A 15,573-nucleotide genomic window follows, 5' to 3' on the forward strand; every position below is an offset into this window, starting at 1 on the left:
CTATGCAAAGGCTAAACTAAGCTGTCCCTACATGCAGATGGGCTGACAGAATGACAAAAATTATTTTATTGATTTGAAGAAAACTATCCTTGACACTCCATTAAAGTGTTATTTTATCAAAGCACATTTATCCCAAAGTGTTGGGATTACAGGCGTGAGCCACTGTGCTCAGCCAATGTCTTAATAGTCTTGATTTCACTTTGGGAGGCCAAGGCATGAGAATTGCTTGAGCCCAGGATGCCATAGATTGGAGACCAGCCTGGGCAATGCAATGAGACCCCGTCTCTATTTAAAAACAAAAACAAAAACAAAAACGGCCAGCGTGGTGGCTCATGCCTGTAATCCCAGCACTTTGGGAGGCCAAGGCAGGCAGATCACTTGAAGTCAGGAGTTCAACACCAGCCTGGCCATGGTGAAACCCCGTCTCCACTAAAAATACAAAAATTAGCCAGGTGTGGTGGCAGGCAACTGTAACCTCAGCTACTCGGGAGGCTGAAGCAGAAAAATCTCTTGAACCTGGGAGGCAGAGGTGGCAGTGAACCGAGATCACGCCACTGCACTCCAGCCTGGGCCACAGAGAAAGACTCCGTTTCTAATTTAATAAATAAAATACCAAGATGGACATGATTTAAAAATGGTGTCACCCTGGCTCCCGGAGGCTCCCTAACATCAGCACATAGGCCGCATGTTATGGTCATGAAGCTATAGCTCCTTCCGGGCTGGAGACTTTAGCATGGTCATGAGGAAAGTTCACTTCTATAAGTTGCTGGGGTCTATCAGAAGCTGGTTCCAACCAACAAAGTGACCACTTGCCACACGGGGTTTGGGGAAAAACAGGCCGCAGGACAGGAGGCTATAAAACACGCAGTTATGTAAGTTGATAACATTCCTATAATCCCTGGAGACCCTCCTTGTCTGCTTTCAGAACCTGCAAATAAACTCCCCACCATTAGTTTCTTGCCGTAGATTTACCTTCCCACAGTAGTCGCTCTTGGAAGCCTAAAGCTGCTTTTTTCTTTTTTCCTGTCATTTCTCTAAAATGTATTGCTGTTTGTTGAAAACACCATGCGAGTGAAATCTCATCACTGCTTGGAGTTACTCTTCATTGAGATTTCTCCTGCAAGATTGTTGTGTTTTCTTTTGGTCTTCTGTTACAGGGGTCCATTCCAACTAACAACTCATGAATGTTGAGGAAAAGGTTATTTTTCTCCCCCACATAGTCTGCAAACCATTTCTTGACTGAGTATGAAGGCAAATGCAGCCTTCAAACGCGGCTGGCCAGGGGCTGGGATGGGCGGGGCTTCCTGGACCCGGGAGGGCTGCGTCTCACCAGGCGGAGCCCAGTGCTGCCTCCTTGCAAGCTCACCTGGCCCCCAGTCCGGGTCTCCTCCTGGCTGCCCCTCCCCTGGAAGGCTCAGAGCCATAAGGAGGAAAGAAGGTGTCCTTCTCAGGTACAGAACCGCCCACCCAAAGCCTGGGAAAAAAAATAAAAACATCTCCCTGATCAGGGACACCCCCTGCACGGAGCGCTCAGGGTTGGGCGCGCTTCCCCTCCTCCTCATTTGAGCTCCCAGCTGCCTGGGCCTGGGGGGAGGAGGAGGTGGCGCCAGGGCTGGGCTCTCATCCCTGACTCACAGCTGGAGGAACATCTGCCCAGCATGTAGCAGCTTACAAAGAGCTTTCATAGAAAATTATCTCATTTCATCTCCACGCAACCTGGGAGGGAGGGAGTCCTGTTCCCATTATACAGATGAGGAGACCAAGGCTCAGAGGAACCTGCTCTGGCCTGGAGCACCCGCTCCTCCTTTGTGCAGAAGCATCACAGACCTGAGAGAGCGAGAGGACCCCTTGTTGTCCAGCGGGCTGCCCGTCTCCCGCCACCAGACGGGCTGAACCTCCAGATGGCTTGCCGCCAGGGTGCTGTGGTGTTCCGGGTGGCTGCTTTTAGCCACAGCCCTCTGGCTCCACAGGCCTTCCCTGTGGTCTAGCTCCGTGGCTGCCCTGGGGCTGCCTCCTCTTCCTCCCAGAAGCACAGCTTTTCCCAGTCCATCCCCCACCTCCACAGCATGTGCACATCAGCACTTTTTTGGTGGGTTTTAAAGTATATATAAACAGATTTTGTTTTGTTTTGAGACCAGGTCTTGCATTGTCACCCAGGCTGGAGTTCTGTGGCACGATCTTGGATCACTGCAGCCTCGATCTCCTGGGCTCAAGCGATCCTCCCACCTCAGCCTCCCGAGTAGCTGGGGCTACAGGCACATTCTACCATGCCCAGCTAATTTTTGTATTTTTAGTAGAGACGGGGTTTCACCATGTTGCCCAGGCCGGTCTTGAACTCCTGAGCTCAAACGATCCGCCCACCCTGGCCTTCCAAAGTGCTGGGATTATAGCTGTAAACCACTGCGTCCAGCCTAAACAGCTTTATTGTTATATAAGATTCACCCTTGCAAAGCCTGCATTCTGTAGTTTTCCACATATTCAGTGTTGTGCAGTCATCACCCTATCTAATTCCAGAACACGTTCATCATGCCGAAAAGACACCCCATGCCCATTAGCAGTCACTCCTCTTTCCTCCTCCCCCCAGCCCCTGGCAACCACTAATCTACTTTCTGTCACTATGGATTTGCCTATGCTGGACATTTCACATAAATCACACAGTATTTGTCCTCTTGTGTCTGTTTGTCACTTAGCATAATGTTTTCAAGGTTCATCTATGCTGTAGAATGTGTCAGCACTTCATTTCTTTTTATGGCCAAGTAATATTCCATTGTAGTGATAGACCACCCTTGGTTACTCATTCATAGTTTGTTTTTCGGGGTTTTGTTTTTTTTTGTTTTTTCTGTTTGTTTGTTTGTTTGTTGAGATGGAGTATCTGTCTCCTAGGCTAGAGTGTGGTGGTGCAATGTCAGCTCACTGCAACCTCTGCCTCCTGGGTTCAAGCAATTCTCCTGCTTCAGCCTCCCAAGTAGCTGGGACTACAGGTGCACACCACCATGTCCAGCTAATTTTTGTATTTTTAGTAGAGATGGGATTTCATGATATTGGTCAGGCTGGTCTGGAACCCCTGACCTCAGGCTATCCACCTACCTTGGTCTCCCAAAGTGTCGGGATCACAGGCGTGAGCCACCGTGCCTGGCCTTTGCTCATTCATAGTTGATAGACATTTAGGTTGTTTCACTTTTTGGTCTACTATGAATAATGCTTTTAGGAACATTTCTGTAGAAGTTTTTGTGCGAACTTATAGGAGTTTTTTTTGTTTTGCTCTGTTTTGTTTTGTTTTAGAGATAGGGTCTTGCTCTGTCACTCAGGCTAGAGTACAGCTCCTGAGAGGCTGGGTCTATAGGCAATCATCACTGTGCCTGGCTAATTTTTATATTTATTGTAAAGATGGGGTCTTGTTTTATCGCCCAAGCTGGCATTGAACTCCTGCCTCAAGTGATCCTCCTGCCTTGGCCTCCCAAAGTGCTGGGATCACAGGCATGAGCCAAACTTATGTTTGCCTGGCCCCAAACTTATGTTTTTGGTTCCCTTGACTATATAGATACCTAGGAGTGGAATTGCTGGGTCATGTGATATCTCATTTTGAGGAACTGCCAAATTCCTTTCCAAAGTGGCTGCACCATTTTACAATCCCACCAGCAGAGACTGAGGGTTCCAACTTCTCCACATCCTTACCCACAGTGGTCAGTGTCCGTCTTTTTTACTTTATCCTGACGGTTACAAAGTAGATTCTCAACATGGTTCTATTTGGAGTGCTTACCAGGTACCAAGTTCTAGGTTCGACTTGTGGGAAAAACAGGGGAGAAGGAGCCATCATCTTTGCCATTAGAGGAATCACAGTAAAGTATGGAGGGAGATAGATAGACACAAGTCTTCATTCATGCATTAATTAGTATATGCCAGGCAATGAATGGGTTAGACACCATGGGAGACACCAAAATAGGCAGAATATAGTCTGTACGCTAATGAACTCTTCTAATGAAGAATATGGGACCTTTGTCGGGAGCCTTGGCTCCTGCCTGTAATCTCAATACTTTGGGATGCCAAGGCAGGAGGATTGCTCTAGGCCAGGAATTCAAGACTAGCCTGGGAAGCATAACAAGATGTCATCTTTGCAATAAATAAAAAAAAATGGCTGGGCATGGTGCCACATGGCTATAATGCCAGCTACTCAGAAGGCTGAGAGAAAGATTGCTTGAGCCCAGGAGGTCAAGGCTGTAGTAAGCCACGAGCCATGATTGTGCCACTGCACTCCAGCCTGGGTGACAGAGTGAGATCCTGTCTCAAAACACACACACACACACACACACACACACACACACACACACACGCGACCTTCACCAGCAGTCTATCCTCCCAGCCATCTATCCACTTCCATCTATCTCTCTATCCATCTAAACCCTCATCTACCCAGTCATCCATCCACCCATCAATCAAACATTCAATAGCCAGTCCATCAAGACATTCACCTATCCATTTATCCACCTATTCATCCAACTACCCATTTACCCATACAATCACTGGCCACCTGTCTATCCATCCATCTTTCATTCATCCATCCATCTATCCAACCATCTACCTAACCAACTATATGCAATCATCCACCCATCCATTTACCAACCATTGCACCACCAGCCCATCAAATCACCTACCCATCCTTCCAGACAGCCAGCCACTCACCTGTCCATCCATCCAACTTCTCATCTACTAACCCAACTATCTGTCCTCCTGTCCATCCATTCATCTTTCCTTCCATCTGTCCATTTAAACACCAGTTCATCAAAGTATCCACCCATCCATCCAACCACCCATTTTAGCCAACCAACCATCCTTCTACCCATCCTTCCCTCTGTCTACCCATTAGTCAAATCCCTGATCCACCCATCCTAGACACTGGAGCCAGGACCCCAGCTTGGCTAAGTCAGGCTGGGCAAGTAGAGGGCACCAAGCTGAGTGCTCCAGGATGCTGCTGATTGAACACAAGCCAGGGGGATCTCCAAGCCAGGCTTTCTCCTCCACTTAGACACAAGGCTTTTGCTCCCTGATAGAAAACTCTTTTACCCTCTATACTCTGAGTGGTTACAGACCCCACTGTTTTGGATTATACTTTGGGACATACATTTCTCACCAGTTTCCACTTTCAAAGATGGTTCTTTAGACATGGAATCATTCATTACGTGTGGTGCCCACCACATTCTGCACCTTCCTATGTGCCAGGAACCTGTCAGGTCCTGTCATCTAATTTCCACAATGGCACTGGGAGACAGATGCTAGGTCAACCAACACTTTTCAGATGAGAAAACTGAGCCTCAAAGAGGTGACATACCTTTCCCAGGGTGACACAGTGTGTGCATGGGGGAACCCAGGCCTGCCGGCCCTTTCTACGGTCTTGCAGAGGAGAATTCCTGTCTCCGAGGAATGTTTCCAGAGATGTTACCACCTGGGAGACCAGGCCGCTCCTGCTCTCCGTGTGCAGAGGTGGGAGTGAAGGACACTGAAGGTTGAGGGAATGGGAATGATCACAACCAGCCTTTCCACTCACCTCTCAACCCCAGCCTGCCCTCAGATGTGGAGGCTTTCCTCTGTCTGTGAGGCCAACCCCTCCCTTTGCTCAGCCATTCCCATCATCCTCTGCTCCTGGTTAGCATGTCAGGTCCTCAACTCCCATCAAGCAAGGCCTCCCTCTTTTTTTTTTTTTCCTTTCTCTCTTTCTTTCTTTCTCTTTATTTCTCTCTCTCTCTCTCTCTCTCTCTCTCTCTCTCTCTCTCTCTCTCTCTCTCCCGAGACAGAGTCTCAGTCTGTCACCCATGCTGGAGTGCAGCGTCACGATCTCTGCTCAATGCAACCTCTGCCTCCCAGGTTCAAGTGATTCTCATGCCTCAGCCTCCTGAGTAGCTGGTATTACAGGCATGTGCCACTGTGCCAGCTAATTTTTGTATTTTTAGTAGAGACAGGGTTTTGCCATGTTGGCCAGGCTGACCTCAAATGATCCGCCTGCCTTGGCCTCCCAAGGTGCTGGGATTACAGGCGTGAGCCACCACACCCAGCCAAGGCCTCCCTCCTGACAACTTTGGCCCTTCCTGCACTTCCCTGGCCATTGTCATTCTGGTTTGCTGAATGTGCATCTCCCAGCAGGTGAAACGTTCCAGGAAGCAGGGACTGGTTCCAGCACCTAGGAACGTACAGAGCAGGTGCTGGACAAATGTTTGCTGCAGATTCAGCCTCTCTAAAATTTTCTCTGACTTCCTGCCACCCATATCCTCTCCAGAGGCCCCTAACCCCTTCCTCCCTCCCAAGGGCCTCCATCCAACACACCTGCCAGGTTCCAGCTCCTGGGGCACTCCAAGTTCAAGGCTGATCCCTGCCAGGGACCCTGGCTCTCACCCAGGGCCAGGCACAGGTTAAACATTAATAGGCAATGCCTGCAGCGTTGCCTTATCCCCTCACCTCCTCCATGAAGCCTCCCTGATGCCTGGGCCAATGACCCCAAGCACTTGGAGAGTGTCTGGTGGCTCTTTTCCTGGTTAGACATGCCTGAGAGTGGGCTTCTCTACACAGATGGGGTCTGTCACATAGCCCCAGCAGCTGGCCCAGCCAGCATCAGCTGTTTGCTGAGAGAATACATGAATAGATGGCCGTGTGTGGCCGAGAGAGGCCAGAGCCACCAGCTCAGGTGGCAGCACCTAGTGGGATCTGGTTCCCTTGGACAAAGGCCAGTGTAGGGGGCAGGTGAATAAATCATGAGGGACCTGGAATGGAACTGGGGCAGGATGATGACCTCATTCTGGGAGTTGAAGAGTGGGCAGCTGGGTGGGGAGTGGGCTGGGGGCATGGCAAGGAAGCCTGAGAGGCCAGCAGGGGCTGCCCGGCTCACCTCCACCCATTTTCCTTGAGAAGCAAGAGGTTGAAGGTCAGCAGGACCAGGTGGAGGTCCTGGCAGGACGCAGGGAGATGGGCAATGCAGAGGGACCCTGGGGAGGAGGGAGGGAGGGAGGGTGCAGTACAGAGGGACCCTGGGAAGGAGGGAGGGGGGTTGGCAGTGCAGGGAGACCCTGGGGAGGAGAGAGAGGCTAGCACAGAGGGACCCTGGGGAGGAGGGAGGGAGGCAGGGAGGTGGGCAGCACTGAGGGACCCTGGGGCTCTGGGCTGGGGAGGTGGGGAAGGCCTTTCCAGAATTCTGGAGCTCTCCTGGGAGCGGGATGGTGGGGAGAATAGGAAGAACAAGGAAAGACAGACAGAAAGACGGACCAACACAAGAAAGGGCTTGCAGCAACAGAGGGAAGGAGCCATTAGAGAGATGGGCTGAGTGGGTCAGAGACAGCAGAGACACCACTGGACCCAGACTGAGAGAGAAGGTGGCGGGTCAGAGGGGATGGAGACGGGGCTGCAGGCAAAACAGACACAGAGGCACAGGGGGCAGAGAGGGGCGGGGGTGAGATGGAAAGTGAGCAAGGAGGGTGTGTGGGGCAGCAGGGGGCCTGTGAGCCAGAGATGGAGGCAGAAGGCTGGGGGGAGGAAGCCACAGGCAAGCAGGGAGGGCCGGCCACCGGGCCCACAAGGGTGATCAGGTGGAGCCCCGGGCACAGTCTGTGCCAGCATGAGGATTTCACCAGGCTGACAGGGCCACACGAGGGGCCACGGGGAGCTAGGGAGGGTATGAGACTCTGGGAGACTCTGGGGACATGGGGCTCTCCCAGTTTATGGAGAAGGGACAGAAAGAAGAGCAGCAGGGACCTGGGCCACACCTGCAGCTGCCCACAAGGCACTCTCCCGCAGGACTGGGGAGGCCGGAGGGGAGCAGCGTCCCTCAGCCAGGAGGAAGTACCAGGCCCTCATCTCCATGGCCCAGCCCCAGGACCCAGCAGAGGGCAGCCTCCCAGCGGGGGACCCCAACCCCTCTGAGGGCACTCCAGGAACCAGCCAGGCCCCTGGCAGCCCAGCAGCCACCCAGAGACGAGCACTCCTCCAGGAGCTCGAGGCCCAGGTGCAGGCAGCCTACGGGCAGGTAATGTGGGCAGGGGTGTGAGGGGACCAGGAGTGAACAGCAGGGACCCCACACCCCAACCGGGGACCCCAGAGGACAGACCCGGGACTCAGTCCAGGGAGGCGACCTGGAGGCAGAGGCCAATGGGGGAGTCTCTCAGGTCGTCAGGGCTGGGGTGGCTTCCCTTCCCAATCTCCAACCTCACCGAGCCCTGCCACTGCCCACACACCGAGGCGGTTCCCTTCTGCTCCTCATCCAAGGACAGGGCACCAGTCCAGGCAGGGGGTGCCAAGGGCAAGCAAGTGGGGCTCCCCCGAGGTGAGGAGCCCAGGGCCCAGCTGGGGTCCTGGCAGAGAGAAGCAGGGGCTTCCTGGGCTGGGCCAAGTGGCTTCCTCTTTCTGAGAGGCAGTGTGGGAGGGCCCGCGTGTCCATACTAACCGGCCTCTGTGCCATTCGGAGGGCACAGCCCACCCTGGCACACTGTGCGCCTGCCTTCCTTCTCCTGGGACCCAGCCCTGCTTCTGAAGACATTAAACCTCCCCTGATTGGGAGAGATTAGAGGCAGGGCTTGGGGGAGGGTGCTGGAGAAGGGGTGTCTGGAAGACCCTCAGGACGCAGTCTGGGGTGTCTGTGCTCTCCAGGGGGCCTTGGGCCCAAGTGGCCCCCCTCAGCAGTGGAGATGCTCAAAGATAATCCCGGATTAGGACCCAAGCCCCGGGCCCAGGTCCCCCGCCTGCCCACCCGCCCCCAGTCTTCCCCACAAAACCCCGGGAAAATCCCCGGCAGTACTCCCAGGCTCTCACCGGGAGCAGCTGGGGGCTGGCAGGAGTCCGCGGGCAGCAGCATCCGCTGAGGCCCAGCCCGGGCCACCCCCGGGGTTCCAGGCCTGGCATGGTTCAGGGCCCATGGGGAACTGTGCCAAGAGGCCCCGGCGCCGGGGCCCTAAGGTAGGAGGGTCAGGGGAGAGCCCAGGCCAGGAGGCTAGAACGGACCTTGAGGGTCAGATGGGATGGGCAGAGCCCTGTGAGGGCCGGGCGGGGTTGGGGGCTGCACACTGCCCCAGGTGGAGATTTTTTTCCTGGAAGTCACAGCCTCTGGCCACCCTGATCTTGGCTCCCACAGACCGCTGGGTCTTCCCTGCCAGGCTCACCAGATCCCCCAGCTGCCCATCCAGCTGCCCCATCCTGGCTGCAGGTCCCCGCTCTCTGCTAGCCAGCCTCCATCTAGGAGACAGAGCTGGGCACAAGGTCCCTCTCTGCCGCTGGCTTTCTCAGTGGCCTTGGCCAAGTCTCTTGCCTTTTCTGGTCCTCAGTTTGCCCAATAGAACAGTTAGAGGATGGACTGTTTCTGCCTAAAGTGCTCACGGGTGAGGGTCCTCTCTCTACCCCCCAGCCCCTTCCCTACTGTCCTGTGCTGGGCTCCAAAGGCAGGAGCAGCTGGTGAGAGGAGTGGGGAGGGCCATCAGGCCCGGAGCTCCGTGGCCACTGCCCCAGCTCATGGCCGGCTCTGCTGCAGGACCCCTGGCAGTGGCTCGGCTCCCCACCAAGGGGCTCCTGCCCCAGCCCCAGCTCCAGCCCCACGGAGCAGGGGGCCCCCAGGCCAGGCATCCAGGGCTACTCAGTGCTCAACAGCCTGGTGGGGCCTGCCTGCATCTTCCTGCGGCCCAGCATTGCCGCCACCCAACTCGTATGTACGGCCGCCCGCCCGCCAGCCTGCCTGCCCTTACCCCGTCACGCCAGCCCCTCACCTGCCAGCCCACCTGCCCTTGCCCCTCGCTTTGCCTCTCCTGGAGCTGGGGGGAAGAGGATTGGGTGGGGACATCAGAGCAAAGGCACACAGATCTGGGGTGGGGGTGCAGAGAGAGGAGAGCGTAATGACCCCAGAAACGGAAGAGATCAACAGTGACACTGAGGCTGGTGGGACCAAGTCTGAGGTTCTGCCCAAACCCCAGATCCACCACCAGCAAAGGGAGCACCCTGCCCCAGAAGAGGGTGACGGAGTAGGTGGGGACGGCCCGAGGAGTGACCTAGGCCAGAAGCAGGGAAGGGGGCACCCGGTCGCCCAGGCCAGTGAGCAGGACTGGGTGGGAACCAGGGCTGAGCAGTGAGACAGACACAGGCCCTGCGTGTGCGTGTTGCAGTGTGGGGCTGGGTGGGGGCGCTGAGGAGCAAGAAGGAAGGGCACAGCCATCAGGAGGAGCGGGGAATTCCTAACCCCTCTGTGCCCTTCAGGACCGGGAGCTGCGGCCCGAGGAGATTGAAGGTAAAGGGTTGGAGAAGGAACTGGTTCCCTGGAGGGGAGGTGGGCATGGGGGGCATAGGGAGGGGACACAGGGTTGGGGGGCATCGGGTGGGGGCCTCAGTGCTTCCAGGAGGAAGTAGGAGCAAGAAGGCTACAGGGCACCGGTTCAGGGAAATGGGGACAAGACTGAGCAGGGAGGGGATGACAGACCCCCACCCAGCTGTCATTTCTTGGTCTCACTCACCAGGCAGGTGACAGGGCCCCTTTTATATTTGCTCATTCAGCTGACACTTCCTGGGTGCCCACTGTGTGCCTGGCCCTGGCTAAGCACTGGGAAACACAGCCGGCTAGGCAGATATGGCCAGTGCCCTCTGGAGACCAACGTCAGTTAGTCGGCTACAAGTATAAATTGTGAACGTGCTTTCCAGGAAAGGAAAAAACGGGCTGGGGAGCCCACATGTAGAGGGATGGCTTCCTTTAGTAGGTGACAAAAGACCAAATCTTCAAGCGGTCGTAATTTGTTTCCCCCACTTTCTTTCTTTCTTTTTGAAAAATTTCACTGCTGTATCCCCAGTGCCTAGAGCAGAGCTTGGCACATAGTAGATACTCTTCAAATATGTGCTGAAAGAACAAATAACAGGAACAGCACGTTCAAAGGCCCTGAGGCAGCAAAGAGAATCTGATGTTCAGAAGGAGGGATGATTAGACCAAGGGAGAAGGGTAGGTGGGTCCAGGCCAGGATCAGGGGGATATGGGGGAAGGACTGACCCCACCCTGCCTGGCAGAGCTGCAGGTCGCCTTCCAGGAGTTTGACAGAGACCGGGACGGCTACATCGGCTGCCGGGAGCTGGGTGCCTGCATGCGGACCCTGGGCTACATGCCCACCGAGATGGAGCTCATTGAGATCTCACAACAAATCAGTATGTGCCTCGGACCTATCCCCATCCCCAGTCCTCCAGAAGCCTTGGCTGGGCCCAGGAAGCCAAACCCAGATACAGAGGCGACTGCACTGGCTGTCCCCAGAGCCCATGACCTTGGTCATTCTCAAGGCAAGCTCTCTGCCCCTGGAGAATCTCACCCGCCTCTAGGAGGTGGGCACAGCAAGGACTGTGATTCCCATTCTGTAAATGAGGCAACTGAATGGTTAAGGGACTTGTCTAAGGTCACACAGCAAGTCCCTTGGAGCCAGGACTTGAACCCAACCGAACTCTTCAGGAAAATTAAGGAAAGTTCCAAGAAGTTTTGTGGGGGGTTTTGTTGTTGTTGTTGTTGTTTTGGGTATTTTTTTTGTTTGTTTGTTTGTTTGAGATGAGGTCTTGCTCTGTCGCTCAGGAGTGACAATGGCGCTATCTCGGCTCACTGCAACCTCCACCTCCTGGGTTCAAGCAATTCTCCTGCCTCAGCCTCCTGAGTAGGTGGGATTACAGGCACCGGCCACCACGCCCGGCTAATTTTTGTATTTTTAGTAGAGACAGGGTTTCACCTTGTTGGTCAGGCTGGTCTGGAACTTCTGACCTCAGGTGATCCGCCTGCCTCGGCCTCCCAAAGTGCTGGCATTACAGGCGTGAGCCACCACGCCCAGCCCAAGAGGTTTTGAGAGTGGTTTTCCTTTCACCTTTGGCCAAATCCGTGCCTTGTTTGGAGGGCGATTCCCATTGGGAAATATAGATGGCTCAGGCTTCAGATGCAGAAGGAGGAAAGGATCCATTCACGAAGGAAAGGCAGGGGGCAGAGGAGGGAGGGCCAGGGGCGGGGCAGGGGTCTCTGGTGCCCTGGGTCTGTAATGGACGGGACCCCCAGGTGGCGGGAAGGTGGACTTTGAAGACTTCGTGGAGCTGATGGGCCCCAAGCTGCTGGCAGAGACTGCAGACATGATCGGCGTCAGGGAGCTGCGGGACGCCTTCCGGGAGGTGCGGCCACTGGGGCTGAGGGCGGGCGGGGCTGCGTGTCTGCCATGAGTGAGGGGCTGCGCGTGTGAATGACTGTCAGTGACCAGACGCCACGACCAACGCCGCCACAGTTCGACACCAACGGGGACGGCCGCATCAGCGTGGGCGAGCTCCGGGCGGCCCTCAAGGCCCTGCTGGGGGAGCGCCTCAGCCAGCGGGAGGTGGAGGAGATCCTCCAGGACGTGGACCTCAATGGGGACGGCCTGGTCGACTTCGAAGGTACCTACCCCCTGCCGCACGTAGCAACACACGCCCTGGAAGGCTCCTAGCAGATAAGAAACCGCACAGCAAGCATCACCACTGTGCACCAGACCCTGTGACACGCACCCCAATGTCCTCTCCTAGTTAATCATCATGCAGAACCCGAGAGGAAGGAATTGTTATCCCCATAGGCAGGAGAAGAAAGTCCTTTCTCAGGAAAGCCTAGGCACTAAGCAAAAGCAGGTAGATGGAGCCAAGATTTGAATCTGGGCAGCCTGATCCAGAACCCAGCTCTTCCTCTATGCTGCATTTCCATAAAGGAGGAAAATGATTAAATAGTAATAGAAGCCAAGGAAAATTACTTTGTGGAAATGCATTCCCATAAGTAGGCCCCAGAGTTGCTCCTGAGCTTCCCACCTGTCAAAGCAAAAAGGAAAACAAGTTCCATTACAAGGGTTTGTTTGTTTTTTCCCCCATAAGACGAAGCCCCCTCTTCCTGGCCCTGAGACCTATTCCCTATCAGATCCAGAGGATGCCCTTGCAGACCCTCCCCTCAACCACACTCCCACCCACCCCAAGGCCTGCAGATGGTCCTCACTCCTAGTGCAGTCCAGAGAACAGACCCAAAACCCTGGCTTCATCCTGGCAGAGTTTGTGCGAATGATGTCTCGGTGAGCCTGTACAGAAGCTGGAGGCAGCAGACAGGACTCAAGGACCACAGCCTCTGCCCACCAGCATGTTCCTTGAAGCCCATCGCCTCCAGCAGGGACACCCCTCTCCTCCCCATCCCACCGGTGTGCAGCGCCCTTGCCTGCCTTCACCCCCACCACCACTTCTCCAATAAAGCTGCCTGGCCTCGTCTCTGTCTCTCTGACAGTAAAATATCTCCAAGCTTGGGGAGATGGCTTTTGTCTCTCACTTGCTCATCCTGGAGGCTCCAGTATTTGGCCCCCAAAATCAAGGACCGGGAGTGTCCTCTTGGATCACAAGTCCCTTCCATTGTGAGCTCCAGGAAGATGGGGACCCTCTCTTCTTCCTCTCTGGATCCTGGACCCAGCCCAGAGCAAGTGTCAGGAAACATCCCTAGCAAGTAAACAGAGCCTTCTTGTCCCGAGCTCAGGCATGTGTTGGCCTCCACATTTCCTGCCGTGTATCCTGAGAACAGCTCCTGCTAGCTCCATGATGACATTTGAGCATGGAGAAAGTACCGCAGAAAGACTTTTCCCAAGCTTGATGTCACTTTTCCTGCAGTAGCCTTGGAGGCACACTGCTCAGAGCTCCCCTCAAGAACGTGCAGTTCAACTTAGAGGATGGAGTGGGTGAGTTAGCAGAAGGGCTCAGTCACTGGCCCCTTCAGGAGACACCTCAGCTTTTGGGCTGAAACCTCACTCCTCCAGGGAGCCCCCAGCCACTAACTGAGCACAGCGTGGGGAACCAGGATCTGGACATTTCTCCCTAACGCGAGGCTCCTCTAATGGGCAGTCTTTGCTCCAAGCTCCCCTCTGGGGCAGCCAATGCAGACAGATCGGCATGGAATCAGAGGCTTGCCTGCCCAGTCCTGCTTCCTCCCCCTTTACCTTCCTCCCTAACTCCATCTCAGCATCTTTCCCCTGGAGGACCCCGGACACCCAAAGCATACCCCAGTCTTTAGGGCCCCATTTTCCAGATTGACGAAATTGACAGGCTGAGTGCCCTCATCTGTTCCTGCTGCTATAACAACATACCTTAGACTGGTGTTTTATAAACAGCGTGAATTTATTGCTCACAGTTATGGAGGCTGAGAAGTCCAGGGTCAAGGTGCGGGCAGTTGGGTGTCTGAAGAGGGCCAGGCCTCTGCTTCCAAGGTGGTGCCTTGAGCTGCTTCCTCCAGAGGATGCCTCACGTAGCAGAAAGGCAGGAAGGGCATGAGGGCCTGGCTACTCCCCCCACCCCACCGCCACCCCCAGCCCTTTTATAAGGCACTAATCCCATCCATAAGGGCAGAGCTCTCGTGGCCTAATCATCTTCTGAAGGCCCCACCCCTTACTGTTGTTCCATTGGGGATTGAGTTTCAACATGCATCTTGGAGAGGACACAAACCTCAAGGCCATAGCACGAGGGCCTTGTGAAGTGGCTCATGCATGCAGCCCCAGCACTTTGAGGCCAGGAATTTGAAACCAGCCTGGGCAACACAGCGAGACCCCATCTCTAAAAAAATAAAGCAAAAATTAGCCAGGTGTGGTGGTGCATGCCTGTAGTCCCAGCTATTTGGGAGGCTGAGGTGGGAGGATCACTGGAACCCAGGAGGTTGAGGCTGCAGTGAACTATATGATTGCACCACTGCACTCCAGCCTGGGCAACAGAACAAAACCCTGTCTCTAAAAAACACTTTTTTAACTAAAAATAACATAGACAATAGCACCAAGTCTAAGTGACCTGCTAGAGACCACGTGGCCTCACTGCCCTCTATCCCTACACACTGCCAGGTTATTCTTCCTAAAATGCCACTTGCGTTTTGTCACACCCCTGTTCAGGACCTGGCCATGACTTTCCATTATCCCCAGGTTAATCCAGGGCCTTTGCCTGCACAGAGGCTCCAGGAGAACACAGGACTGGCATAAAGCCACACACAATCAGGATGAAGGGCGGTGGGACTTGCACCCAGGCCCGGGGACTCTGAAACCACAGTGCCAACTATGGAGGGTGCCTCAGGGTCAGGACAGGCCCAGGCCAGATCTCGGCCTCTTCTAGCTATGGCGCAGGCCTCATCTGCAGCTCCTGCCTGGTGGGAGCAAACAAGCCCTGTCCTTCCTCGTCACGAAGGGGTGAGAGCTCCCAGTGCCTGTGCCTGGTCCTCACACGGTGCCTGCCAACAAGATGGCCCTGGGACAAAGCAGGCAGGCGGCCTGGAGATGTGCCCTGCACATTCTGGAGACTGGATGCCGAGGTGCTAGAGCTGGCCGCAGGGGCCTCAGCACCACTCTCCTGGCAGATCTCAATTAATCCTTAATCCTCAATTAGGTAATCGCCTCTGCCAATCTGGCAGAACTGGGGATGAGGATAAGTTGCCCCAGGCTCAGTGGCTTCTCTGAGAGCCAGGGTCCACACTCCCACCCTTCCTTCCACCACCCTCACGGCTGGTACAGATGGTATTGCTGCCTGAAAAGATGTCTGTCCCTGCTGCAGGGGCTGAGGGGTAGTGATGGCCATGAGGAAGAG

General features: G+C 54.9%; 1 protein-coding gene across 2 annotated transcripts; it reads left to right on the forward strand.

Annotated features, from left to right (window-relative positions):
- The first annotated feature begins 8,600 nt into the window (after window positions 1–8,600).
- On the forward strand, window positions 8,601–13,242 carry CABP2 (calcium binding protein 2). 2 transcript variants are annotated; one of them, XM_010366329.2, is made up of 7 exons: window positions 8,601–8,931; window positions 9,500–9,674; window positions 10,216–10,246; window positions 11,011–11,145; window positions 12,026–12,135; window positions 12,246–12,393; window positions 13,025–13,241. In XM_010366329.2, the coding sequence occupies exons 1-7, from the start codon at window positions 8,876–8,878 to the stop codon at window positions 13,048–13,050; spliced, it is 681 nt and encodes a 226-aa protein (XP_010364631.1). In that variant the 5' UTR covers window positions 8,601–8,875; the 3' UTR covers window positions 13,051–13,241. The 2 variants fall into 2 exon arrangements, with proteins under 2 accessions (XP_010364631.1, XP_010364632.1); XM_010366330.2 differs by having other exon boundaries at window positions 8,775–8,931; window positions 9,500–9,670; window positions 13,025–13,242.
- Window positions 13,243–15,573: the final 2,331 nt, after the last annotated feature.

The sequence above is a fragment of the Rhinopithecus roxellana genome, chromosome 15 (genome assembly GCF_007565055.1).
Source record: "Rhinopithecus roxellana isolate Shanxi Qingling chromosome 15, ASM756505v1, whole genome shotgun sequence".
Lineage (NCBI taxonomy): Eukaryota > Metazoa > Chordata > Mammalia > Primates > Cercopithecidae > Rhinopithecus > Rhinopithecus roxellana.

What these genes read in the sequence shown, in the direction of transcription:
- CABP2 (XM_010366329.2), top strand. Translation starts at nt 8,876, where the DNA reads ATGGTTCAGGGCCCATGGGGAACTGTGCCAAGAGGCCCCGGCGCCGGG. An exon ending in GCGGCCCGAGGAGATTGAAG is followed by an intron (nt 10,247 to 11,010) that starts GTAAAGGGTTGG and finishes CCTGCCTGGCAG; the next exon opens with AGCTGCAGGTCGCCTTCCAG. An exon ending in TGAGATCTCACAACAAATCA is followed by an intron (nt 11,146 to 12,025) that starts GTATGTGCCTCG and finishes CGGGACCCCCAG; the next exon opens with GTGGCGGGAAGGTGGACTTT.